This window comes from Eleutherodactylus coqui, chromosome 1 (assembly GCF_035609145.1).
Source record: "Eleutherodactylus coqui strain aEleCoq1 chromosome 1, aEleCoq1.hap1, whole genome shotgun sequence".
Lineage (NCBI taxonomy): Eukaryota > Metazoa > Chordata > Amphibia > Anura > Eleutherodactylidae > Eleutherodactylus > Eleutherodactylus coqui.
Genome location: NC_089837.1, coordinates 81,215,649 through 81,243,195, shown reverse-complemented (window position 1 = coordinate 81,243,195; position 27,547 = coordinate 81,215,649). Strand labels below are relative to the sequence as shown.

Below are 27,547 nucleotides of genomic sequence, written 5' to 3'. Positions count from 1 at the left end.
CTCCCTTTTTTCATCCTGTAACATACATAAAGGTTTTCATCATGTCCCCCTCTCCCTTCTTTCATCCTGTAACATATATAAATGTTTCCATCATGTCCCCCTCTCCCTTCCTACCTCCTGTAACATATATAAAGGTTTCCATCATGGCCCTCCTCTCCCTTCTCCCTCCTGTAACATATATTACAGTTTCCATCATGTCCCCTCTCCCTTCTTTCATCCTGTAACATATATAAAGGTTTCCATCATGTCTACCTCTCCCTTCTTCCTATGTGTATTATATATAAGGGTTTCCATCATGTCTCTTTTAACCTTCTTTCTCATGTACCATGTATAGAGGCCTTAATCATGCCCCTACTCTCCCTTCTCTCCTCCAGGCTATACAAATTACGTTCTTTGAAGTCTTTCCTGATAAGTTTTGTTCTTGAGATCTTCCACCATTTTTGCAGCCTGTCTTTGGATTTATTCTATTTTATCAATGTCTTTCCGTAGGTAGACTCTCCATAACTTAACACCACCCTCAGCCACCACATACAGCTAGGCAGGAGGTAGTGCTGGTCACAACACAAAGATAAGTGCAGGTTCTAGACTTGGGACCTGTGCCTATCAGACTTTCAGAAATGAAGTACCCCTTAAAAGGCTTATTCAGACAATCTGGGTGCTGTCTGTGTATCCATGAGCAGCAAATGGAACTGTAATAGTCAATGAGGCTATTCAAGCAAGCGACTTTTCACATATTGGTCCATGTGAAAAAAAATTGCAGCATATCCTATTGTCTGTTTTCATAGATGAGAATAGAACCTGCAATATTGGGCACCCATGAACATCAAAGAGCACACAGCTAGCGTATATGTGTTCGCTAGTGTTTTCTGCGCCTGATTTTTAGGGGCACAACACGTGTTTGACTGTCTGAACAAACCCTACATCTTATAAACTTGTTGCTTATTCAGAGTTGAGGAGAACAATAGCAGTGTGCTGCAGAATATATTGGGGCACCGGAAAACTCAATATTCACTTTTTGGTAGCTTCTAAAGTGTCCTTCATCAGTTTTGAAATATAGAGAGGTATAATGGCCAACCATATAGCCAGCTTCTGTAGTGACTCCATTCCTGTCAGATTCTGTGCATGTCTTGTGTATTCTGCGTCATGCTGTTGACCCGGTAGCCCTAGATAAAAAGTTTGAATGATCATGACATAGTCGGTATAATTCATTTTCCAGTAAGGGATGTAGTAACCATGTGGTAGGCCTAATTCACTGAGTGTTTATACATTCTTGTATTCAGGAGTCAATGACCTACAACGCCTCATTATGATGAGACTTCTGGTTTCTGTGGCAACTCTAATTAACCTCCTGCTCGTGATATTGTCAGGCTCTGGGTATTGTCAGCACATTACAGATGACTCTTGTTCTGTTCAAATCCTCGTTCCTGGTCTAAAAGGTATGTCTTCCCATTCATTCGCTTATTTATATTGTATAGTAAACTTCTTTAAAAAGTTTTTAATGATTTAGCAGACAAGTGATGGCATAATCCTCCACAGTGCCACCTATTGAAATGGTAGTTACCCTATGAGACCACATCACACCTTTAAACAGGCCTTGGAATAGCACAAGATTCCTAGTCATTTTTCAATGTCTGTTAGAAGATCAGATATTGACTCACAGGGTAGGTATTTTTCCAATAGGTGGCACTCTAGAGGATATGCTATCGCCTATTTGCATGTTTTTTCCCCCCAGGGAGTATTGCGTGGCCTGTATAAGATTTCCTACACCCCTGTGGTGCTCAGGAAACATTTTCCTCTGAACTCATGATTTGCCAGAGAAAGGATACAGCCTTTTTTTCTCACACTTTTGGTTTCATCTCCCTACTTTAGAAAAAAAATAATTTTATTTTTCCATTGACATAGGTGTCTGAGGTCTTGTTTTTTTGCATTTTTCAATGGTACTATTTAATATACCATATAGTGTACTGAAAATTTTTGAAAATTTGTAAGTAGGCTGAAATGGAAAGAACCCAATAACTCCGCCACCTTTTCAGAGATTTTGTTTTCATGGTGTCCACACTGCAGCAAAAATGGCATAACATTATCCTGTAGGTCGGTACGTTTAAGATATCAAAAATGTGTATAGGTTTTCTTTTACTGCACTACTTTCAAAAAATAAAATAACTTTAAAGAAAAATAATTTTCTGCTGCTATCTTCTAACAGCCATATCTGGGTTTTTTTTCCATCGATGTAGCTGCAGGAGGGCTTGTTTTTTGCAGGACACCCTGTAGTTTCTATTGGCAGTATTTTGGAGCATACACCACTTTATGATCACTTTTTCTGAAATTTTTTTTGGAGATGAAGTGACCAAAAAAAGTACAATTCTGGTGCTATATTTGTTTTTTTTCGGACAATATTCACCATGTGGGATAAATAATACAATGCTTTGACAGATCAGACTTTCACGGATGTGGCAATACCAAATATGTTTCTGCGGTTTTTTGGTTTGATTTTTTTTTATAAATACGGAAAAGGTTTTTTTTAACTTTACCTCCCTAAGATCATGAACATTTGACCAACTCGAATGCTCATGTGTATTGAGGAGATGGTGGAAACAGCTGTCATATGAACGATTGTTCATATAACAGTTGTTGAAGATGTATGGGCAGCTTTAGTCTATTAACATTTCTCTGTCAATTGACTCATATTCAGTACAGCAGCTATAAAGTACACGCCCTGCAGCAATGTCTCTACAGACAATATAGGAAGAAAGTGTCTCCAATATGGTCGACCCTAGGGAAGGGTTTTTAAAAGAAAAAATAAATAGTTGCAACTGTGGTGTATGGGCTGATTCCCAGCTCAGCCCAATTGTAGCTATATACAATAAAGTAGTTGATGCAACTGTTTTCCTAGTAGTGTTCCAGTTATGTCCCCTGTACTCTATATAAGAGTTTTCGTTGTGATAATATTGCATATACCAAATTATATTTATAGGTGATATGGGAGAGAAAGGGGAGAAAGGAGCACCAGGGAGACCCGGACGGGTTGGTCCGCCAGGAGAAAAAGGTAAGCATCTCTTTCTGCACATTCCCAACATACATGGTTTTATCATATGTTCTAGGGTGTTTTTAGGGTTTTTTTTACATTTCAATTGATTTTTGGAGTTCATGATCATTAATAAACTTTTCTAATGATAATTATGTATAATACCAAAACCACCAGAAATTATTAACTGAAGTGTATTTCAGTAGTTAGAAAAATTCATTACACTTATAAAAACTTTTATTAAACACAAATTGTGATATAAATATTCAAATACACTATCCTACCAAAAGTGATTGGACACCTGAGCAAAAGTAGAAATTATTTCCATATGTTAATACTTAGTGGGTTCTTCTCCTAATGACATCAGATACTCTCCATGACACCCTTTCTACTAATATCTGATGCACTTAAGTTGGTATTTCCTCCATTGATTCTGCAAAAATTCTCATCAAAGATGATAAATTGGGCCGTCTACAGTGGTACAAGGAGCGTCGTCATTGGACAGTTGGGCAATGGAGGAACTTTCTAATGATTAATGAATCACACTACTCCATCTTCAAATCGGATTGACGTACCTGGGTATGGAGGATGCCCGGGGAATGCCTTTTGTCTGAGTCTGTTGTGCCAACAGTTAAGTACGGTCTGGTGATGTTTTACGTGACATGGTCTCGGTCCGTTGGTTGTAGTGACAAGAACCATGAACAGGGAGGTGTACCCTGACATTCTAGACAATAACGTGCTGCCGACAATGTGGTAATACTCTGAGAATAGTCAGCAATACTTCCAACAAGACAACGTGCCTCGTCACTAATCCAACACTGTTTTATGTTGGTTTGAGGATATGGATATTTCACTATTGGACTGGCTGCACAGAGTCCCGACCGGAACCCTACTGAACATCTTTGGGACAAACTAGAACGTCTTATCAGGGAATATGAACAGCGTCCTTCTTTGCTAGAATTCTCCAGCTGGATAGAGGGAAATACTAGCTGAAGTATATGAGACATTAGTAGAAAGTATGCCAAAGCGTATCCAATGTCATTAGGGTCAAAGGAGCTCCATTAGGTATTAACATATAGAAATAAATGCTACTTTCGATCTTGCTCAGGTGTCCAATTACTTTTGTGTATTTGGCAATGGATCATAAGTAGAGATGAGCGAGCGTACTCGCTAAGGCAAACTACTCGAGTGAGTAGTGCCTTATGAGAGTACCTGCCCGCTCGTCTCAAAAGATTCGGGTGTCGGCGGGGGAGAGGGGTGAGTTGCGGGAGTGAGCAGGGGGGAGCAAGGGGTAAAGAGTGAGAGAGAAATCTTCCCCCCCGTTCTTCACCGCTCTCCCCCGCTGCTCCCCACCTTCCGCCGGCACCCAAAACTTTTGAGACAAGCGGGCAGGTACTCGCATAAGGCACTACTCGCTCGAATAGTTTGCCTTAGCGAGTACGCTCGCTCATTTCTAATCATAAGGGCTCTTCTACATGGAATCTGAACAAATATAAGAAGGAGCGGCACTCAGGAACTCAAATCTACTTCTGGTATCTTTTAGAAAAAGTCCATCAGGTTTATTTGTTACTCCATACAAGTGTGCGACGTTTCGATCTATGCGGTATTTGGCAATGAATCATAAGGGCTCTTCTACATGGAATGATTATCTTTCAGATTCTTGTTTGACCACGGTAATCTGAACAGCACTCTTTCCATGTAAATACTGTCAGCGACTGAATGATGTATGATAATTTGTTTGCTTATTGTTCATCATTTATATCTAAGCATGCATAGAATAACAGGAATAGCACACTTTTCTTACAACAAGCTATATAAAATAAAAAGTTCTTCACAACTGTGTTGAAAGGTTTGGATTTAGCTAATGCCAACTGATTCATCCAACAGCTATCATGCTACATGGACTCAGGACTATGAGGAGCTTGTTCCGTGTCTCTTGCCTTGAGCACCAAATGAACTTGGCTAGCTGTTGTAAGATGGCGTAGAAGAATAGCAAATAGATGTTGCCCGTGGCCAGATTTGAACCAACAACCCCAGCACTGCAAGGCAGCAGTGCTAACAACTGAGCAACCACACTTCTTTCCTCTCATTTCTCCGGAGGAGAAGGTGAAAATTGAGAAGAAGAGCTTCTTATTCTCCCCCATTGCCCTTTTCCCTTTCCCCTCCTCCTTCGCCTCTTTCTTCTCCTTCTTATACTTCTCCACCTCCTCCTCTTTCTCTCTCCAGAGGTGGAGGAGGAGGAAGAAGGAAGATGAAGGAGGCGAAGAAGGAAGAATGAGAAAAAGGAAGAACAAATATGGTAGCTTAGCCTTTAGCACTGTTGCAAATCTGTGCAAGGATAACGTCTGCAAGGACTTCTTTCTCTGTGTTTTTCCATCTCCTCCAGAAAATGAAGAGAAAGCATGGTTAGCGCTGCTGTAATATGGGCAATATCAGGATGGGGGTTTCATGTTCTCTTTGTGTTGGTTCTTGCTGTTCTCCTCATCTGGTGTTGGACAGACAAGTGTGGTAGCTCAGTTAGTACTGTTGCTTTGCGGTGCTGGAATTGTAGGTTCAAATCTGGCCAAGAGCAACATTTGGATGGGATTTTTCTGTTCTCTTTGTGTTTATTCTTGCTGCTGTTCTTCATCACCTCCTGAGCAGAACAGACAAGTGTGGTAGCTTAGTTGTTAGTGCTGCTGCTTTGCAAGTACCTCTCCTTCCAGAATAGAGACTTTCTCTCTTAAATGCATATAGAAAGCCTTTTGGCTTTCTTTTGTGGCAACTGTAAGTTACAGTATTATGCTCTGCAGGTTAAGATTCATTCAAACAAGTCTCTGCAGAGCTCTTTTATTTCAGTTGGTGTTACATTCGTGTGGGCAAATGAGAACTGGACCCACACGAACGTAACCCAGAATGTTAGGGAACACCAGGTGAAACTACCACAGATTAACACCTCTCCATATCTTCTACTAGGGTTAGTGACACTGACCTACCTGAGCAGGGACATTGCCCCGATAAAGGGTGGCTTAGCTGTCTTTGGATCTATGCCCTTGCTGCTCCTAGAAACCCACGCACCCTGGATAGGACACATACTCATGCCACCACTGACAGGGACAAACTAGAAAGGATAAGAAGACATGCAGAGCCATAAACACACCATATAGCAGCAAACACACAACCATTAGTAGCAGATGTAAATGCTATAAATGCCAGGTATTAGTTGATATTTTGATCAAAATGTGGAAGCTAGTTGGCCACGTCATGGCTTCTGGCTATACCGGTAGTCCCTACAGTAATCAGGAGTCCAACAACACAACTAAACAAAACCTCAAGACACGAACCTTTCTTGCAGCCACCATATATAGAATTTGCTCAAACCACACACAGAGAGAGAATGAGAACAGAGAAAGCTGAACACACCCACACCTGGGAAGACAGCTTTATGTGTACTGACCCAGAGTGATTGGCTGACTGGAGACACACCCACACCCAGCCAACACAATCCCCAACACCTGTGGAGTTGTGCTGCTACAAACACTGTGGCACAACCAATCCCAGCCAGCACAGTTGGCTACCATAAATAGGGGAAATCTGGAATTAAAGGTAAAAAAGTGCTCCAATGTGTAGGGTACTTGAAGAAGAAGTATCATACCAAGGGCAGGAACACTAACCTGGATTCACAGCACAGCTGTGAGCAGCAGTCACCTCTATCTGGATGACACCAGGATCTCCATTGGCAAATGCAAGGAAGAGGGGAATGAGGAAGACCTATTGCACTCTGAATAAATGAAGCCAGTATGAAGGAGTAAAACTTTTCTTGGGTAACACATTTTTTTGCTTTTATCTTGCCAGATGAAGTGTCTAATGCCAAAACGAGTTGCCCAATAAAGGTTTCTCTACTTCATCCCACTACCGGCTTCTTCTGCTCAGCATGCCTTGGTTCCTCCTTGTTCCTCTCTTCCCTATAAATGGGAGAGGACTAGAGATGAGCGAACGTACTCGTTTCGAGTACTTACGCGCCCGAGTACCGCCATTTTCGAGTACTTCAGTACTCGGGTGAAAAGATTCGGGGGGCGCCGGGGGGCGGGGAGAGGCGTGGCGGTGCGGGGGGTAGCAGCGGGGAACAGGGGGGAGCCCTCTCTCTCTCCCTCTCCCCCTCACTCCCCACTGCTACCCCCCGTGCCGCCACGGCGCCCCCCAAATTTTTTCGCCCGAGTACGGAAGTACTCCGAAATCGCAGTATTCGGGCGAAAAAGGGGCGTGGCCGAGCACGTTCGCTCATCTCTAGAGAGGACACTTTAGGTAATTGACTGACCCAAAAAAGCAGATCATTAGAATTAATATGGCTGACAATACTACGTGGCAAACAGTAAATGTCTGTCCCAGAAACTGAAAACTTGCGTCTGGAGCATCAAGTGGTTAAACTTACAAATGAAATACAGCGAGCAGTCATTGCGCATGAGGGTTGTTAACAAATCATAGGACAATTGATGATCCTACATAAAGTTAGAAGAGAGGCCAGTCACATACAGAAGAATAAAATAACATGGCATTTACTACTTTACCTTTTGGTGCTCGTGCTGTGAAAATGGTAACATAAAGCCGACAAGAAGGTTTTATTGAAAATCTGCTTTCCTCATTGTGTATTATGTTTGTGACATCTATAAACCGTGACATTTCATACATCACATTAACAGGAAACGTCAGCATTGCATCTGCTTATGCATTGCTGCTTTATTGGCTGCCATGTTGACATACGTTGTTGATGCATATAGAAAATTATATGTGGGAATATCATATTAGATAAATATGAAATAATACACAATAAATATACACAAAAGACTCAAAATTGATGCTATATATTGGATGAGGAAAATATTTTTTGGTTTTGCGCTGGTTAACCACTAGGGGGTACTAAATTCTCATGTAATTTACTTATATTTACGTAACGTCTATTCTGTCTATTCTTATAAACTGTGAGTTATTGTATCTAAAGTGAGTTATGGGGCTGATAACGGAGCTCATTCAGTTTGATATGTAGCAGCAACAGCTGCAGGTTTCTGTATACTCACAAGGTATTTAACAATTTTCAAAAATGACTTCTAAAATGTGATTTAACCTTTTAAAGACCAGAGATCTTTCTATTTGTCATTTTTGTTTTTTTGCCCCCACCTTCAAGTTTCTTAATTAGTTTTATTTTTTGATTGACATAGCTGTATGAGGGCTTGTTTTTTGTGGGGCGAGTTGCATTTTTTATTCAATTTTTTTTAGGAGACTGGGTACCCGGAAAAATGCAATTCGGGGTTTGCTCATTTTTTTCTTATGGTGTTCAGCATGTGGGATAAATAGTGTAATATTTTCATAGTTTGGATTATCACAGATGTGGTGATCCCAATTTATGTTTATTTTTTGTTTTATGTGAAGGCATTCAAAAAGGGTGTTTTGAAATTTCAATATTTAAAAAAAAAAATTGCTTGTACAATATACTGCAATACTCCTGTATTGCAGTATACAGTACTTTTCAGTGTTGCCTATTAAGCCGACAGTTAGGGATTATTAGATAGCCCTGCGTGGCAGTCTTGGGAACCTTCACAAGGTCCTAGGCTGCAATGCCAACCTATGGACACCTCACAATCGTGTCTCAGGGACCTCCAATTTCAGTTAGCTGCTTAGACGCCAGCATTGGCCATGACATCTAAACAGTTGGATGCTGTGATTGGGGCTAGTCCGTCTCATGGCTGTCACAAGCAGCTGTGGACTACATCTGAAACCCATCGGGTATGTATCCACTGGGTATATAGTAAACCATTGCCCAAAGCTGGCCATACATTTAATAAATCGATCATACCCATTCACATGAAGAATCCCACCACCTACAATAAAAAAAAGTCTATGCTCACCTATGTGACCCCTGTCCAGCGCAGCTCCCCTTAATAAACATTTTTTGTCCAAGAATATTTTTTTTTGTCAGCCGTGGCATTTCCTAATAGACACTACACTTCACCCTTACAGGTCATGATAATTGCAGATCGACAGAAAATTACTTTGTCTTTCTTTGAAGATGCATAGCAATCCTTAAAATGGATTTACCAAGTTGTAAATTATTGATAAAACCTACAGCTCAAACTTCTTATCCATGCCATATATGTACAAGAGCTCCAACAAATCAGAATTTCACTACTTCTAGTGTTGCAATATTTAAAGAAATCTGTCAATTATGGTTTTGTTTTCCAGGTGAAGTGGGTGACAGAGGAGTAAAAGGGGGCATAGGCCGCCATGGGAAGATTGGCCCTATTGGTTCTAAAGGTATTTTCCTATCTAAGCCTTACAACCTAAGGCCTCAGTCACACGGGCGTTTTTTGCCGCGATTTGCGGATCGCATGACGGATGCGCATCCGCAAATCGCGTGACCGGGGCCGAAAAATCGCCCGAAAAATCTGCTCCTAGCCGCGTTTCCTTTGAAACGGGCCCGAGCAGTGGAGTGCTGTCCAGCGCATTGAATTCAATGGAGCTGGCAATACAGCCGGCTCCATTGAAAGCAATGGGCTGCGGGCGATCTCAGGATGAATTTTCGGGAAGGGCTTAAAAATATAAGCCCTTCCCTGAAAATCATCCAAAAATGTGTAAAAAGTAAAAAAAAATATATACTCACCTTGTCCTCGCAGACGGAGTTCAGCCGCGGACGGCCGGCAGTTCTCCTGAACTGCTCTGAGTAGTATTCAGCAGGCGGGGATTTAAAATCCCCGCCTGCCGAATGAGCTGCCTCTGATTGGTCACAGCCCTCACCAATCAGAGGCAGCTCTCACTCACCCATTCATGAATTCATGAATGGGTGAGTGAGTGCTGCCTCTGATTGGCTCAGCACAGCGACCAATCAGGGGCAGCTCTCAGCTGTCATTTAATAGCTGAGAGCTGCCCCTGATTGGTCCCTGCGCTGAGCCAATCAGAGGCAGCGCTCACTCACTCATTCATGAATTCATGAATGGGTGAGTGAGAGCTGCCTCTGATTGGTGAGGGCTGTGACCAATCAGAGGCAGCTCATTCAGCAGGCGGGGATTTTAAATCCCCGCCTGCTGAATACTACTCAGAGCAGTTCAGGAGAACTGCCGGCCGTCCGCGGCTGAACTCCGTCTGCGAGGACAAGGTGAGTATATATTTTTTTTAACTTTTTACACATTTTTGGATGATTTTCAGGGAAGGGCTTATATTTTTAAGCCCTTCCCGAAAATTCATCCTGAGATCGCCCGCAGCCCATTGCTTTCAATGGAGCCGGCTGTATTGCCGGCTCCATTGAATTCAATGGGCAAACATCATTCTTCTCTGCCACAGCTGTTACAGCTGAGGCAGAGGAGAATGATTTGTGTTGTATATGTTCTCAATGGGGTCGGCGCTGCTGCCGCTGACCCCATTGAGTGCATGTAGAGAAGACCAGGAATCGCAGATCGCAGATAGGCGCGATTTGCGATTTCTGTTCTATAATTAATCGGACAAGCGCATAAAAAGCGCTCATGTGTCCGATACCATTGCAAAGTATTGCAATGGTTCTATAAAATCGTCGATCACATGCGCATGCGCAAATCGTGCGAAAAATCGCCCGTGTGACCGAGGCCGTAGGGTGCATTCCCATGAACGTATATCGGCTCGGTTTTCACGCCGAGCTGATATACGTTGTCCTGGTGTGCAGGGGGGGGGGGGGAGGATGGAAGAGCCAGGAGCAGGAACTGAGCTCCCGCCCCCTCTCTGCCTCCTCTCCGCCCCTCTGCACTATTTGCAATGGGGAGAGGCGGGACGGGGCGGGGCTAATTCTCGGAACCCAGCCCCGCCCCGCCTCCTTTCATTGCAAATAGTGCAGAGGGGCGGAGAGGAGGCAGAGAGGGGGCGAGAGCTCAGTTCCTGCTCCTGGCTCTTCCATCCTCCCCCCCTGCAGATGAGGATGACGTATTTCGTGAAACCGAGCCGATATACGTTCGTGTGAATGCAGCCTTATGTATATCTGGTGTAGCTTGATTTTCATTACAAGTCATATGTTTGTAGAATATTTCCTCATAGTATGCAGCAAGTCTATGGAATTCATTGTAGGCACTGGAAAATAAACTGGTATTGCTTTTTTTAATCTTAATAGGTGATAAAGGAGATGTTGGAGATGTGGGTCCTCCAGGTCCCAATGGAGAACCAGGTAGATTTACATTTCTATATTATGACATGTATCATATATGATAGTATGTTCAAGCAGTGTGACAACCCCTCGAAATAAATTGGCAATCAGCTTATCCAGTGATTTGTGGCTATCCACTGATATTCCAATAGGGAAGGTGTGAACTGAGACACATTTCCTGTACAGTGCTTTTCAGGTATTATGTGATGCCAAGTGAAAAGATGACCAAGCCTTGGTGGACTTCGGAGAAACCACTTGTTATATAAGGCGTGTTAAACAAGTTAAATTGTCCTTAGATTTTTTTCTGAAAGTTTGTGAATTTGGCAAATCAACCAAATTTGCTTTGGGGATTGCATAATTTTTATTTCAACTGTACATTTAATCCATATTTACCAACATTTATAAACTGCCTCCAGGGCGTATGCATAGAGTGGCGTGCTTGACACCACAAAATTTTATTTTTTAGATCATCCCTTTTTTGCAGACCTACCTCCATGCCACAGTAGTAATGCCCAATAGTAATAAGCCCACCCACCCTTTGTGACCTCCCACAGTAGTAAACCCTCGTTTGTGGCTCTCCCGTAGTATTTAACTGACTTTGTGCTCCCACAGTAATATGCCCTACAGTACAGGTTTTAAGTTGTCTGTGATAACTTGCCACAGAAAGTTGTTATCTAAAGACCTTAACCCTTTCCAATCCACTGTCTGTCGTCTTCCAACACTCTGATTGAAGGCTGTACAACTCCGTGGCTCGGAAGACGTCCGGCAGGGTATTCTTACTGTATATTACTGTCTGCTTTGTTGTCGGGGGGCCTCTCCAGCATGTCGCATACTGCAGTACTGGCTCTAGCCGCAGATGGGACCATTGTAAAATGACAGAAAGAGAAAGCCCCCTAGGAAACCCTGAATCCAAATTTGGATTGCAAAGGGTTAAAACTATTGTTCTCTTATTTTAACACATCAGAAGCCATTGTAAAGTAATTGAAAGGGTAACCAAACTGAGGCACACTGAGTTATCATAACACAATAAATCTTGTAAAATTTAGCTGCATCTGTAATTAGCCCTCTTCGTGGCTTTTACTGTAATTAGCCCCCTCTAAACAACCAGTCATATGCGTTTGAACACTTGACTGCTGTGGCCAATCTCTGACCTCAGTGTTTGTACCACCAAAGCTAGTAATTGGCCACAGCTGTCTTGTGCTCAGATGTCATGTGATCATGCTTCTCGGATGTCAGCAGAGATCGTCAGGATGGCAACTGAGTTGCAGAGGGAGGGAAAGAGCTGCATAAAGCTTAGTTTTCATTATTTTGCAGTAATCAGGTACTTCCCTCTTGCCTGGAAGATTTGACGACTCTTCAAGGAGTTGTGGAGGTCTCCCCTGTTTCTTGGAGCTTCCCAGACATTTTGGAAGACTTGACAAATATAATTTAATCTCACAAAACTCTGCTTTTGCAAATTATTTAATTCCAACCAGAGCTGCCTCAAAAGGAAGAACAACCCATCTGTAGACACACCATTTGGGATCCTTGCCCCTCATTGCTATAGAGCAGTATACTCGGTGTCTGGAAACCTATTGTCAAAAACTCTGGTAATGCACTCAAGGTAGTACTCAGAGTACTTTGCCAGCTTGAACAACACGTGTATTGCTTCATTACTGAGTGATAAAACTAGTGTAACAATTCTCCATTATTATTCTGCATTGATGTATCAAATATGTTTACATGTCATAGGAATTCCATGTGAATGTGGACAGTTGAGGAAAGCTGTTGGTGAGATGGACATCCTGGTGACACAGCTGACCACAGAGTTGAAATTTGTCAAAAATGGTATGTTACATTATAATTTGATTCACAAATGAATAAAAAGTTACACATTTTACCCCCAAATTAATAAGCATAATGGAACAATGTAAGTTTTATACTTACCTTCCCCCGCTGTTCTCCCATTCCCAGTGTTCAGCATACAGCTCAATGCATTCAGCTGTAAGTTTAAGTAGTACTCCCATTCTATGCATAGAATGGGAGGACTACTTGGTGCTTACCACAATGCATTGCAACAGTGGGTTTGATTGCTGACAAAGGAGGATCAGCTGAGAAGGTAAGTATAAAACTTACATTCCCGGATTCGGCGGGTCAGCTACTTTAGAATCATAAGCTTATAAGGCTTAAAGTAGCTCACAGAGTCTCTTTAAGTTGCATTTACACAAACCTATTATCTGGCATGAACATTCGTCTCCCCGATAATCCCACCTGAATGTGCCAAAGATCAGCTGACAATTGAGCAAATGCTCATTCATTGTGTAATGCGCTGGCCCGAGCGGGAGGCCCATCGTAACGGGGAAGACCATGAGGAAACCAAGATGACTGCGGCCTTAAGGCCCATTTACACACAATGATTATCTCTCAAAATTCACTCAAAAGTCATAGTTTGAGCGATAATCGTTGTGTGTAAATGCTCCCATCTTTCACTCTTTGGTTGAACAATGTTTTTTAGGTGAGCATAAAATCCATTATTCAGCCGGAGAGAAGATAGCACAAATTGCATGCTGTGTTTGCTGTCCATGGTGCTGTATTCTCCATGGGAGCTGCTGATTACATTGCATTCAGCAGAAAGCCAGTCGCAGCCAATGGCAGAATAAAGGAGCTGAATGCAGAGAATAAACCACGTGCCGTTCTCTGCGTGCAGCTCCTGGAGGCTCATTTACATGCAAATGAAGGTGATAAGCTGCCAATGGACATTGGTGTCCATTAGCAGTTTATGCAAAACAATCACTCAAAACCATCTTTTGAACTATTATCCCTGCGTTTAAATGGACCTTTAGACTATGAATACGCAGTGTGCATTGAGTAGTCAAAGGAAACGTATGGCCACACCCCAAAACAGCTGTCTAGATATGGTTTTCTGTCTTGGTTTCCTATTTCCAATCATTGTTAAGACTTGTTAAAAAGTCACATTGATTTGAAGGAATGCTGCCATCCAATAGGTGGCGCTGCTAAGGTGTTAGTTCCATCTTCCTTATCTGCATGGGTTGACATACAGAAGAAAGCATATTTATGTTTTTAGTTTTCTATCTACCTGATCTGTTGTATCATACATTAAGCCTGTTATAGAAATACGAGTGCTCACTTTTCAGCACTGCCCTCCCCCGCAGTTGTTGCTGGAGTGCGAGAGACGGATACTAAGATTTACCTACTGGTGAAAGAAGAGAAGAAATATACGGAGGCCCAAGTCTATTGCCAAGGAAGAGGAGGAACGCTCAGCATGCCAAAAGATGAGACAACAAATAGTCTGATTGCCTCTTACATCAACCAGGCTGGTCTTAGCAGAGTGTTCATTGGCATCAATGACCTGGAAAAAGAAGGTCACTATGTTTATTCTGACCGGTCACCAATGCAGACCTTCAACAAGTGGCGACAAGGAGAACCAAATAATGCCTATGATGAGGAGGACTGTGCTGAAATGGTGTCCTCTGGAGGATGGAATGATGTCTCCTGTCTTATAACAATGTATTTTATTTGTGAGTTCGACAAAGAACATGTGTAATTATGTTCCTATACCAAATTACGAGGTTCTCCAGCTAAATATATTGTGAAAAATGTTTGATTAATTGGGTAGGAAGAAATGGAGAAAGACATGGTTTAAGACTTTGTGCCCCTTCACTGCCTTCCATTCCCTTAGTTAAAAACAAATTAAAGCAACCAGCTTAATCAGCCAGTGAAAACCATGTCCAGCCAAACTTTTTACCTACATTGGTGAAAAGTGGGGCTGGCAGAAATGCCGGCCGTCCAGGAGTAACTCCTATTGACTGACTCTCTATTCTGGGACAAAACGTCCTGAACAGAGGACCCAGATCTATGACATTAAAATTCCATAGTAGGGCGTATAAACAAAGGATAACATTGTAGACCAACCACTTTAAAGACTTGAGATAGACTAGTTACAAGGTATATGATGCCCAACTACCTTGTTGAAAAGATTGTGATTGTTAAGTGGCACATCCATAGTGAGCAACCTGCCAACTCTGATACAAACCTCAGAGAAGAAGGAAGTCGACTTGGCAACAGCCATCCAATGCCTTTCTCCATCTCAGGCTACAGTAGTAGGCTACCTGTCCACGGGTGTTGCGGCATCCCGCCACGGGAGCCGCTGAGCAGGAGCCGGCAGACAGATCTCCACTGTCAGCCTATCTGACAGATAGGCTGATCACGGAGGACTGCGGAGAATCGCGCCAAATTGCAGCATGCTGCAATTTGCCGGACGCGAATGGAGAATCGCAATGATTCTCCGCTCATGGACAGGGGGGAAGCGCTCTCCATAACAACGCTATGGAGAGCTTTCACTGCGTTCCCCGCGGCCGGATTATCGCTGCGGGGAACGCAATGAAAACCCACCCGTGGACATGCAGCCTTAATCAGATAAATTCAGGTGGAGAACCTCTTTAAATCGGATGTCTGAGATTAAAAAAGCTGGGCTTCTATTTTTTTCCCAGAAACAGTGCCACTCTTGTCCATTGGCTGTGTTCTAGTACTGCATCTCTGCTCCATCTTCTGGACAAGAGTGGCGCTATTTATAAAAGAAAATCAAGAAAGCCAACTTTTTTTTTTTTTAAATTGTAACATCCCCTTTAAAAACATATGGAAGCATACAGTTTCATGTACTTTTTATAAAAAATGTATTAAATTCCCTCTTGTAGAATTTTACTGTCCTCATCCAAGCTAGCACTTTATGCCTCACATTTATAACGAGACCCACAATGCAGTTCTGGATATGTCCTTTGTGGACACCAGCAGTGCCCCATAGACCCTACTTACTTACACTGGAGTCTGGCAGGGTTCCATCATGGTGTTTGTCATTTTGCATGCAGTTCTATCCCCCCCCCCCCCCGCCAAATGTGAAGAAATTTAAAATGGAGGTTCCAATGCAAACGTGAGTATACAATGAGGTCTAGTCACAGTTATATTTGAGTCAGGAACTGATAAACAGCCTATTATTCACCATCAAGTTGTCCTTAAGCTCTGAGAAGTTGGCCAGTTCTGCCAATATGTGTGTGGATGCCTTCCAACTCTTCCCCAACAGATGATGTTGAGGGAAAGAAGGGTTGGGCATGTTGAACTTCAATGCCAATCATTTTGTTCCACCTGGAGCTGCCTGGCAATGGATTACCCCCCTCTGCCCATTGAAAACATATACACGCTCAGCTGAACCGAGTATTTATGTGTAAGGGGGAGTTATTAGAAATAGCTGTCAGCCAAACAAGCAATTGACCGATACCTATTAAAGGTGTATGGGCACTGCGGAAAGCGCTGCGGAATAAGTTGGCGCTATACAAATAAAGATTATTATTATATCATTCTTATTACCTTGAATGTCACTTAAAGGACTTTTCTGGTCAAACACTACTGATGACCTAACCTCAGGGTAGGTCATCAACAGTTGATTGTTGGATACCCGCTGCTAGGATTCCGTTGCGATCAGCTTGCTGTCAGTACAGTGGGGCTGGATGTCCTAATCAGGGTCAGAGGCGGAAATCAATTAAAATCAATGGGAGCGCTGCCAACTTTTACACTTCCAGAACTTCGTCTCCGACACCAGGGTAGATGCTATGACTAAAGATGAGCGAGTGCCAAAATGCTCGGGTGCTCGTTATTCGAGTCGAGCTTTTTGTAATATTCGAGAGCTGAATTCGAATAACGAACCCCATTGAAGTCAATGAGAGACCTGAGCATTTTTGTGTTTGACCCGCCCGGTGCCGAGCATTTTTTTTTTCTCTCTCTCTCTCTTTCAGCCACATACTGCTGTGGACGTGCGGACGCTTGCACATCAAAGCAGGAAGTGGTAATACCGCGAGGGGTCGAACTCGGCATGGTACTCACTCGAGTAACGAGCACCATTGAGTATACTAATACTCGCACGAGCATCAAGCTCGGACGAGCATGTTTGCTCACCTCTAGCCATGCCCTTCCACCTCCTACCTCAAATGATAACATCCAGCACTGCTGCACTGACTGATCAGCTGATCATCAGGGATCCAGAGCAGTGCGTCCCTGGCAATCAACTATTGATGACGTATCCTGAGGATAGGTCATCAATTGTATTTGCCCAGAAAATCCCATTATGGACTATCAGTAGGAAGAATACTTCAGTTTGTGGAAATAATGACAACAGATATTTAGAGGTGATATTAAATGGTCCAGAAAAAAGTAGCATTTTCTGTTTTAAATGGCAGATCCAAGTTTTTAAGATACATTTGTGTGCTTTCATATGTGTCTGATTTGTGTTTATTTCTATGCTATTTAATGTCTTATCATAAGTAACCACTTTTTATGCAAAAAAGGAGACATTGTAGAGATGTAAATATAGTGGAATTATGTAAATTATGCTAAATCTCATTATAATCTAATTATCTTTATATAGTAATGTTTCACTGACTATAAGCTGGTTTCATTTACACACAGTTTGGACCTAGGTAAAAAGAAAAGGCCTAAATGTGCACTAGCCAATAGTCAAAGATGAGGAGAACGCACCACCATAGATGAAATCAAAATGGGATTCTGTCTTGCAGTTGGTTCATACTTCCAGACAGGAAAGTAACTACATATAGTAGGTGCAGAAGGTGCAATCACAGCTGGGCCCTTGAATTCTAGGGGCCCCATTGGGTCTTACTTCTCCATATGAGAAGACTAATATTACAAATGAAGCATTATATTTAGGGGCCTGTTATAGTCTGGGCATTGTGGTCCAACAGCTTCAAGCCTCTGTTTTCAGTTCCAGAACTTCCCTCTATGCTGGTTCCCATGAAGAGAGATAGGTGGTGGGTCTTCCCAGTGCTATGTATCACCTTTGGCAATACCTGGGGTTAGGTGATGATATGGATCTGTTTATTGAAATGTTCAGTTGTCTAATGAATGTATCAAGGAGACTTAATTACAATATTAATTTATGTATTTTCAAATAAGTGAATCTGAAAGCTTTTTGCCATTTTTGGTTTTATGGTATCTACATAATTCTAAATAAAGAAGTAATTTAAACTCCATATCTGGAATTGTAGTTAAGGTGTTGTTTGTATAGTTCTGTATTATCAAGTGTAAATTTCCAACATAGACCCCAAATGAGATAATGGAAATGCATAGCATAATTCCTTCTCGCTATACCTCACTCATTAATTACCTTGAGTATTGTATATAAGTATAATCTTGGTTGCTTATGTGTGTAATAATGTCTACTAGTGATGAGCGAATGTTTCAAAAGTTTGGTTTGGCCGAATCTGGGAAAAAAGGTTGGTTCTTTCCGAATTAGTTTGAGCTGAACACAAACTTCAACAACGCCCCTAAAACTGGTGTATAACAGAAATAAAAGATAAAGGAAGAATGAAAGAGGAAAATAGAACGAGGAAAAAGAAAGAAGAAGAAGAAGCCATTTTAGTGGGTTCAGCCAAGACAAACTTCTTGAGGTTTGGGTTTATAAGCAAAGGTCGACCTGAAACAGTGTTTCACTGTTTTAGTTCGCTGAACACTTTTTTGTCCACTTTAACTGAAATCTGGCCATAAATGTATCGAAATCCAGGAGTGACACCAACATTCTAATGATCCAACATTCATTACAGTTATGATGGCGGATTAGTGGATTTTCCAGATAATTACACATAGTTATTCCAACCTAAAATGTCAAATTTTTTTTTCAACATGAACTAGACAACATGAATCAATGAGAAATTAAGTCGTTTTAAAAGGTCCACTGTATAGTGTAGGTGCGGAGCAAGAGCAGGGTAGAGCAACCCTGAGTTATAGGTAGGGCCTAAAATGTAGTATTAAGGTCCTAGCAGATCAAGGAAAAAAGATGTACTGTGGTGTTGTGTATGGAGGTGCTGACTATCAGATTTATACCACATAGGCGTGACCATAAAATAATACAAGTATATGAGTAACAAAATACTGGTAAAATGGTGCAACCCCCCAGAGCTTAAATTAGAAGGACAAAGGAATATGATTCGAATTCTACCTTATTTTTTTTAAAGAAATCAGCAATAAAACACGTTTCAGATCACAGTGCCCCTTCTTCAGTGGTGCTGATGTTGGTATAGCCATGACAGCTGCGCCTATCCACGTGGCTGCACAGTGTACCACAGCTTTCATTTGGTACACTCGGCTAAACCCCCTTCATGTACGGCTATGTCTGATGACAGACACGGCTTAGCTGTGCTCCTAAATGTGCCGGTTGTTTTAAAGCAAGGGAAAACTAGAAGCAATGGGATGAAATTCAGCGGGAAAGATGCAGACTAGATCTTAAGAAAAAAGTTTCTGGCAGTGAGGGTGATCAATGGGTGGAACAGGTTAACACAGGAGGTGGTGAGTTCTCCTTCAATGGAAATATTCCTAAGGACTGTACAAACATCTGTATGGGATGCTTTAGTGAATCCTGCACTGACCAGGGGGTTGGACCCGATGACCCTGGAGGTCCCTTCCAACTCTACCATTCTATGAGTTGGATAATATTCTTTTGTCCTTCTAATTTCCTCTCTTGAGGGTTGCACCCTTTCCCCCGTGTTTTGTTACCCATATACTTGTACACTTTATATTGTGACCATCCCAAGGGTTTGTCAGCTCAATGGATCACCATCTACTGAGCAAGATAGTTGGCACACATGCATGAAGTTCCTTCAACACAATGGATTCTGTTTAAAAGTGGTCTCCTGACAACTTTTATCATCTTCACACATCAGAAATTCACAATGCAATCCTAAACATATCACAGTAGGGTATAAACAAAATAGACCCCCAGCTCTCTGGCTACTACCTGACATTGACAAAAGGTCCATCAGTTTTAAGGCGGCTTCACACGACTGGATTCCTATTGTGGAATCCGTGGTCAGCGTCCACATGGAGGATCCGAAGCAAATCGTATTGAAAGGTATGTACTTTTGCTTTTTCCTTCACACTGAGGGAAATGAATTGCGTATTCTGCAGGCAGAGGAAAAATCATAGTAAGCTCTAATTTGCTGTGGACTCCATTGAAGTCAATGAAAGCCATCCCAGCCGCAGCCCATTTGCAACTGACATTGCAGATGGGCCGTGGGTAATTGCATCATCACCTAGCAACTGCATGGGAAATACAAATATTTAAAAAAAAAATCTGTACTGCAAATGACTGACGGTGAGCATCCACAGTCATCTGCAATATAGATTTTGCAGGTATGCAGGGTCGCTGGCCGGGGTCACAGCCGGATTCCACTGTGGGTTCCCGCATGCGGAATTCAGATCTCCCATGTGCACCCAGCCTTAGTGATGGGGTCTACCTCCCTGCAAGATCAAATAGAACACAGAGCTCTCTATCATGGAGCATACCATCACTGCTTGTTCACAATGAATTCCTGGCTCCCATAGTCCTTTGCATTGCCAGTCTTGTCCAACATTGAGAGCCCTGTGTGAGCGGCTTACATCCTTTCAGACCTCTCAGGTGATACTTAAAGAGGTTGTATAAGAAAAAAAATGTTAACGGCCAGGAAAAAGAATTAAAAAAAGTACAATTAGAAATAAAAACAGATTAGATAAAATGGAAAATCCTTCACTATCTGGTTTTAACTGGTAAAAAAAATATGTGATACATTTGTCGTGGGCTGAACCTGGTAGGTTAACTCGAGGGAAAATATTGGCTTATTTCTAGCTGCTGTGGTTGTCACCTAATACAGACCCAAGCACTGACACCCCTAACAGATATACAAGGCATATGATGAAGATTGCGAATGAATAAACTCCTGACGCCAATGTCTCTTGTCAGTATCAAGGAAATACGTGTACATGTAAAGAAAAAATAACACCAAGAAACAATTCTAGCAAACCAGAGACACCGAGTTTACTTAGAAATGCTGAAGAAATTATATACCAATATAGATGATTCAAAATAAGTAAAAAAACAGTTTGCTTTGAATTTACAAAATATTGTAAGAAATACGTAGATAAAAGATTAAATTTATCAGTCACATAGATAAAATAAGGGTGATTACCAACCCTTAAGACTATGTATGCAGGACCCATTGTTATAGAGGGGAAGACTTTAAATTACCCTGGGGAACTGGAGGATTCCTAGTCTCAACTGGGAAAGTATGAAGAGGATGAAGGCACTGCATCCCACCACTAGTCTCCCTTTCTATTCACTGACTGGACTACGAATGGACCTATAAGTAGTTTCACCTCACTGCCGGCCACCACCTGACTTCATCACCTCACTGCACCAACAGTCTCCTACTCAGCCGATCTTTTCTTTTCTTTCCTTTCCTGTCTTTTTTCTCCTGCTCTGCTCTTGGCCTCCTTCCTCTTCAATAGCTAGACTCCTTCTCCTAACTGACAATGTACACACACTTAAAATTACAGAACTTTTGCTGGGTGGTGAAATGTCCAATCAAAATAATTCTCCTGACATAACTAGACTTCGCCCCCTGACTCTTACGTCACCAGACTACGCCCCCTCCTGCTTCAGAATGTCCACTGTAACTAGGAAAAACTGATAGTGGGAGAAACCAGGGATTTTCTCCCACAGGGCACCTCCACTGACCCCAGATATAGAGGAGGATCCCCAGGGACTTACTGACCCCAAAAATACCCTGTGTGTCCTTTGGGGCCACTACACATTTCCTTTAAGTAGAAGCATTTTAAATAATAATTCCCTCTGCAATTCTTATTTAACAAGTAAGATTCTCATTCCCAAACCCAACTGACTCTTCAGGATGCTCACAAATTCACTTTGTTCATACATCAGCTTTATGAGAAAATAATATGTGATCATCTTGGCTTCAGGCGGTGGTGGTTCCCTATGTTCGGCTGCTGTCATGGTGCGGGCTGTGTTTGGGAGCAGAATATTCACCTCAGTCTGGGACAACAACTATACCATTATGGCTGTCATTGTGGCCTTATCTTCATAAGCAGGCAATTGACTTAAGAAGCTCTCATGGTTAGGATCGGGTCATTGTGGGTCACAATTAGGCAAACCACATGTCTCCCGCAAATACCGCGTTTCCCCGAAAATAAGGCACCCCCTGAAAGTAAGACATAGTAAGAAATTTGCCGAAGTCCCAAATATAAGGCGCCCCCCCCGATAGTAAGGCATACTAAAGTGTGCAGGCAAGTCAAGAGGCCTGTCCCCTGCTGCCATCCCCATTGTCTCCTACCTCCAGATGTATAGGTAGATCTGCAGACAGTCTGCTGTTATCCTGTCCCTGCTGTGCTGTACGAGTGTGCTGTTGTGAGCTCCCCTTGCTGGCTGGAAAAGTCCATACTGTACGTTCTGTTCCTGCTGTACACGTCTGCTGTGATGAGCTCCCCCTGGTGGCCGGAAGCTGCAATACCATCCCTGCTTACAAGTGGTACAGGAACTTCTGTCTGCAGACAGGTACGTTACTTTACAGCCCTTATTTTTTTATGGCTCTGTGTGTGAGTCAGGCAACCTGTGTGTGATTCTTAGGGCTGGGTTCTCACAGAGCATATTTCCAGCGGAAATCTCGCGGTTTGGCCACAGCGATAAACAGCGAGATTTCCGCCGGGAAAGCGCTGCTTCAAAACCCACGAAACTCAGCCGCTTGTTTTGAAGCGACCTGGCCGCACGCTTTTCCGTTTCTGTGGCCGGTGAATCCGCACCACAACACCGGTTTCTCCCAGCTTTGCCGTGACAGATTTGCTGTCCCATGTGGACCAGATTTCTGAGAAATTTCGTCCACAAAGCTGGCCAATTGAGGGATTAGCGGCCACAGACGGATTTGCCGCGGCGAAATAAGACACCCCCTGAAAATAAGACGTAGCACATATTTGGGAGCAAAAATTAATATAAGACGCGTCTTATTTTCGGGGAAACGGGGTAGGCTTACAGCATGGTCGGCTATAGCAAGCTGTGAGTGGATGAGACTAGAGTGTTCGGACCACCCACACCGTGCTTTAAGCTTTTATAACATCAGATAAATAAAGTCCAACAATCAACAATGAACAAACTGTCATTTTGGGAAGCGGCTCCTAACCAGGAACAAGTAACAAAGAGTTAAAAACGACGAGTCCTATAAAGTTACCTGGGCTTTGAGTCTATCTATCACTCGAAATTACAGTCCAATTTCCTATGATTGGGAGGAGAAAGAAAAAATTGTGCGCTTTATTGGCGCAGCTCTCACAAAAATATTTCAAAAAGTATTATACCCTATTCTTTGTTTATTAATTTATTTAAAAACAGCCAATATAACATGTTAACACTTATATAACAAGTTACATTGACTGTTTTTAAATTAATTCAGAAAAGAAGAACCGGGTATAATACTCATTGAAATATTTTTGTGAGAGTTGCTCCAACTAAGTACCCAATTTTTTTTTCTGCACATTACATTCCATGTATGTGGTTGGCGTAAGTGGACTCGTAGCACCTCACTCCATTTCTTATAAGGAATATTAACCCTATTAGTAAAGGAGCTCTACCCCTACCCCTTCTTGTCCTCAATTTCCTATGATGCCTACTGGTTTCATTGTGGCCTAAGCCTGCCTTTCCATGGGTATTTTTGCATTGCATTCCCTGGGGAACGCAGTGCACGCTTTCCATAGCGTTGCTATGGAAAGCGCAGCCCCCCTGTCCACAAGCGGAGAATCATAGCAATTCTCTGCTCGTGGGCGGCAAATCGCAGCATGCTGCGAATTGCCACGATTCTCCGCGGTGAGCCTATTGTCAGATAGGCTCACCGCGGAGATTTGTCTGTTGGCTCCTGCTCCTGGGCGGCTCGGGATATTGCAACGCCTGTGGACAGCCAGCCTAAGGCTGATATTGTCAGAGTAACCTGATGTAAGGTGGGAGAACTTGAGGATACAGAAGCAGGGTGTGGAATATATGCCCGAAGGGCCGACTGTATGCACTGTATAGGGAGTTGAAGTTCACATCCACTCTGCACAGTGGAGATACTCTGCCCAAGCTACTCTCCCAATCTTCTATTTTCCAATCGGTGATATCGTACCCAAAGCCTTGCCACTTTCCAGCCTTCCTTCTTCTCATAAAGGAACAAGTTCTTGGTTAAATAACAGCATTCATTATGAACATAAGAGAAAAACCAGAGGAGTACTAGAGTCTTAGACCCCCTTTACAGGACAGTTGATGGACATGGACCGAAAAGTTCCAAACTTTCATAGATATTTTGAGCATGTATTACAGCTCTCAGTAAATGAAATTAGGGAGCCTCACTATACAATCACAGAGATAGGATTAAGGTTATTCCACAACAGTCAATTCAGAGGACACTTCCTTCATTCTAATGCAACTTATAGAGCCTAATGTCTCTTGCAATTTTGTGCAGTCTAAGGACAATTTTGTGCCATTGAATGGAAGAAATACAATATACGGTAGATCTCATGGCACATATCACTTTTTATGCAATACAATACTTTACACCCAGCTCTTCTGTCTTATGAGTATTACTTTCATTGATCACACTGGTTATACTGAGAAGGAACGGAGTCTTGCTCATATTTTCTCTGTGATCTTGATCTTCAATGTGTGAGTACAGAGAATACCTATGCAATGTTAACCTTTGCCCATAAACACATTTCAAAGCGGATGCCAAATGCAATAATAATAGAATGAAGGATGGAATACACTCAGATATTAAATATTTCTATATTCATAGAGAATTAAACATGAACAAAAGCCGAAACAGAAAAGAACACTTGTTTAATATTAGGGCCCCTTTCACAATTTGTTTGGAAGAGCTGCCTTTCTCTATGTCTTTTCTTGCTCAACAGGGGGATTGGATCTTGAAACAATGGAGAAGGGATGCAGTCTAGAGGAGAAGTTAGAAAATGTTTCCCTTCTTCTTCATGCCAAGAATATATTTTCCTTTTGATTAAAAAAGACATAATGGAGACTAGATCTCCCAAACGTGATGTGGAAGGTGCCTTACTCATCCATTTAGAATGGAATGGTAGTCCATAGAGTAAATCATTACTGACCGGGAAGAGGGAAGGAAAAGCTGGCTGTACACACTAGATTCATGTCGACCGAATTCACTGATTTAAAATGTTTATGGAGGACTTTTGACTCTGTCTAATCCCTATTATCTAATATTTACTGTAGCCCTATTCTTTTTTTCACTGGTTTTATTAAAGTTTTTCAACAATGAAGAATCTAGCTCCAACAGAGGTCATAAACCAAAACAACAAGGAAGGGGTGAGGAGCAGACAGGGAAAGCATTACGGGTGTTAGTGCCAACAAAACTATTTGCTATACAACCTGCTTCTGGGGTCCAAATTCTTAGTTAGAGGGTAGCCGAGCTCAGGAGAATAACTCTCACCACAACAACACTTAGCGTTATCAAAGTTATCTGTTTATTGATTGACAGGCAGCAGTTTTTTATAGAGGCACATGCTTCGAATACAATAATTCAAATCTATTATAATTAATCTATTACTATTGATCGATGAAACATTAACACAATATGAATATGGAAGATAAGGAATTTAATATCTAAGATGCCAGGCAAACGCAACGCAAGTGCAGAAAAATCATACGTGATTAATTTCTCGGAACATAAAAGTACAGTAATTAGAAACAATAAGCTGTTTGGAGAGAAATAGGAGAAGAGGGTGCCATGACCCAAGGCATTCAATCTAGGACCTTGGAGTGTTCCAATCATTGATGTCTCTTTTTATTCTTCAACACATTTGAGCAAATCTTGTTACAGGAAAAGTACAAAACATTGGCTTGCAATAGAGGTCAAAAGCAATAAAAAGGATTTGGGGGTCAAAAGCAAAAGAAAAGTCAAAGATGCTATTGGATGCTTACAAGATGAAAATTGGATAAGAATTATGTTGAGAAGGCCGAACTTGTAAATTCCTATTTTGTATCTGTTTTCTCTCAGAAATTAGATGTAACATCAACTGATCTTCCCAGTGCTATTGGGGGAATAAAACAATGCAGGCTATCTATGAGCAAAGAGATGGTGAGGGAACATATAGCTAACCTTAATGAATTCAAGTCTGAAGGTCCAGATGAATTACATCCTAGGATACTAAAGGAAGCAACAGAGGTAATCGCTGAGCCACTTGCCACAATCTTTGAAAATTCCTGGAGAGCCTAATAGCTGCGGTGTAACGCTGTGGATTTCCGACGTGTTACACGCAGCAGAAATCCGGCCGTGGGCATTAGCCCATAAACTGTGAATTTCCCAGTGTAATAGTAAACACATAGTAACAGTAAATACAAATATAAATCGAGAGACTGTGATGATATTAAACATGTGGCGCCATGGATTTCATATCAGACAACTTGCAGACATAATGCTCATGAAGCTGGAGAATTGGTTTTAGGCCTCCTTCCCACGAGCGTGACGGGCTCCGCAGCGTAATATTCCGCTGCGAAGCCCGTCACGGCGCCCCCCAGAGCCCCTATACTTACCTGCGGGAGATAGCGTGAAATCGCTTCCCCGCCCACCGCCGCGCGTCACCGCCCGTCACCGCCCACCGCCCTCGCGTCACCAGCCGTGTCACGTGCACGGCCGGCCGTGTCACGTGACGCGGCCGGACCGCGTCATTTGGCGTCATATGACGCTCGGCGGTGGGCGGGAAAGCGTTTTTTCACGCTATCTCCCGCTGGTTACAGCGGGAGATAGCGTGAATGGACGGCTTCCATTGACTGCAATGGAAGCCGTCAGTGCGTACAGCCCGTCCTCACCCGCAGAAAATAGAGCATGCTGCGGGTGAGGACGGGAGAAATCGCGGTGCGTAATTCCGCGGTGGAATTACGCATCGTGAGCATTGTGCTATTAGGTTCAATAGAACCTAATAGCTGCGGGCAACGCAGCGGATTTTCGCCGCGAATTACGCGGCGGAAATCCGTTCGTGGGAAGGAGGCCTTAGTGCGGGTTTTGTTTACATTTGGATTAGTTTGTTTGTAAACAATCGCTGTGGGTGAACTTCAAGGAGATTTTCTATTCTGATAGGACCTGCTAATGATGTGCATGGAGGAAATCAACAGCAGGGGCATTTTTTCTGGAGTTTGATGAAACTGGGTGTACCTGTTTGTTTCTCTGTAAGGTACACCCTCTATTGTAATCTGTTTATTTAACATGCATATTTTACATCACTGCCAATACAAGGTAAACTATTTATCCTTTATTATAACTACTGTATATATGGAAAGTCATTGAAAAATGTCACTATTAGCACACAGGCGGAAATTTCCTGCAGAATTCCCGCCGTGGAAGCTGCCATAGGATTGTATTAAAAAACGCAATCCTAGGCAGATGGCCGCGATTTGTCCACGTGAAATCTCACTCGGAAAACAAATCGCGGCATGTTCTATTTCTGTGCAGGTCTCGCAGAGGCCCACACAGAAATGTCACTCCCGGGCCGCCGCCACCGCTCTGCGCATGCAT

The 27,547-nt window shown here is 42.5% G+C and overlaps 1 protein-coding gene across 1 annotated transcript; it reads left to right on the top strand.

Annotated features, from left to right (window-relative positions):
* The first annotated feature begins 1,306 nt into the window (after positions 1 to 1,306).
* COLEC11 (collectin subfamily member 11) lies at positions 1,307 to 15,458 on the top strand. The gene is made up of 6 exons (XM_066589242.1): positions 1,307 to 1,436; positions 2,975 to 3,046; positions 9,242 to 9,313; positions 11,130 to 11,183; positions 12,894 to 12,989; positions 14,315 to 15,458. The coding sequence occupies exons 1-6, from the start codon at positions 1,307 to 1,309 to the stop codon at positions 14,704 to 14,706; spliced, it is 816 nt and encodes a 271-aa protein (XP_066445339.1). The 3' UTR covers positions 14,707 to 15,458.
* Positions 15,459 to 27,547: the final 12,089 nt, after the last annotated feature.

Excerpts from the sequence above, each read along its gene's own strand:
- COLEC11 (XM_066589242.1), top strand. The coding sequence starts at position 1,307 with ATGATGAGACTTCTGGTTTCTGTGGCAACTCTAATTAACCTCCTGCTC. Across the intron at positions 9,314-11,129 it reads TGGCCCTATTGGTTCTAAAG|GTGATAAAGGAGATGTTGGA; the intron begins GTATTTTCCTAT and ends TAATCTTAATAG. Across the intron at positions 11,184-12,893 it reads AGGTCCCAATGGAGAACCAG|GAATTCCATGTGAATGTGGA; the intron begins GTAGATTTACAT and ends TACATGTCATAG.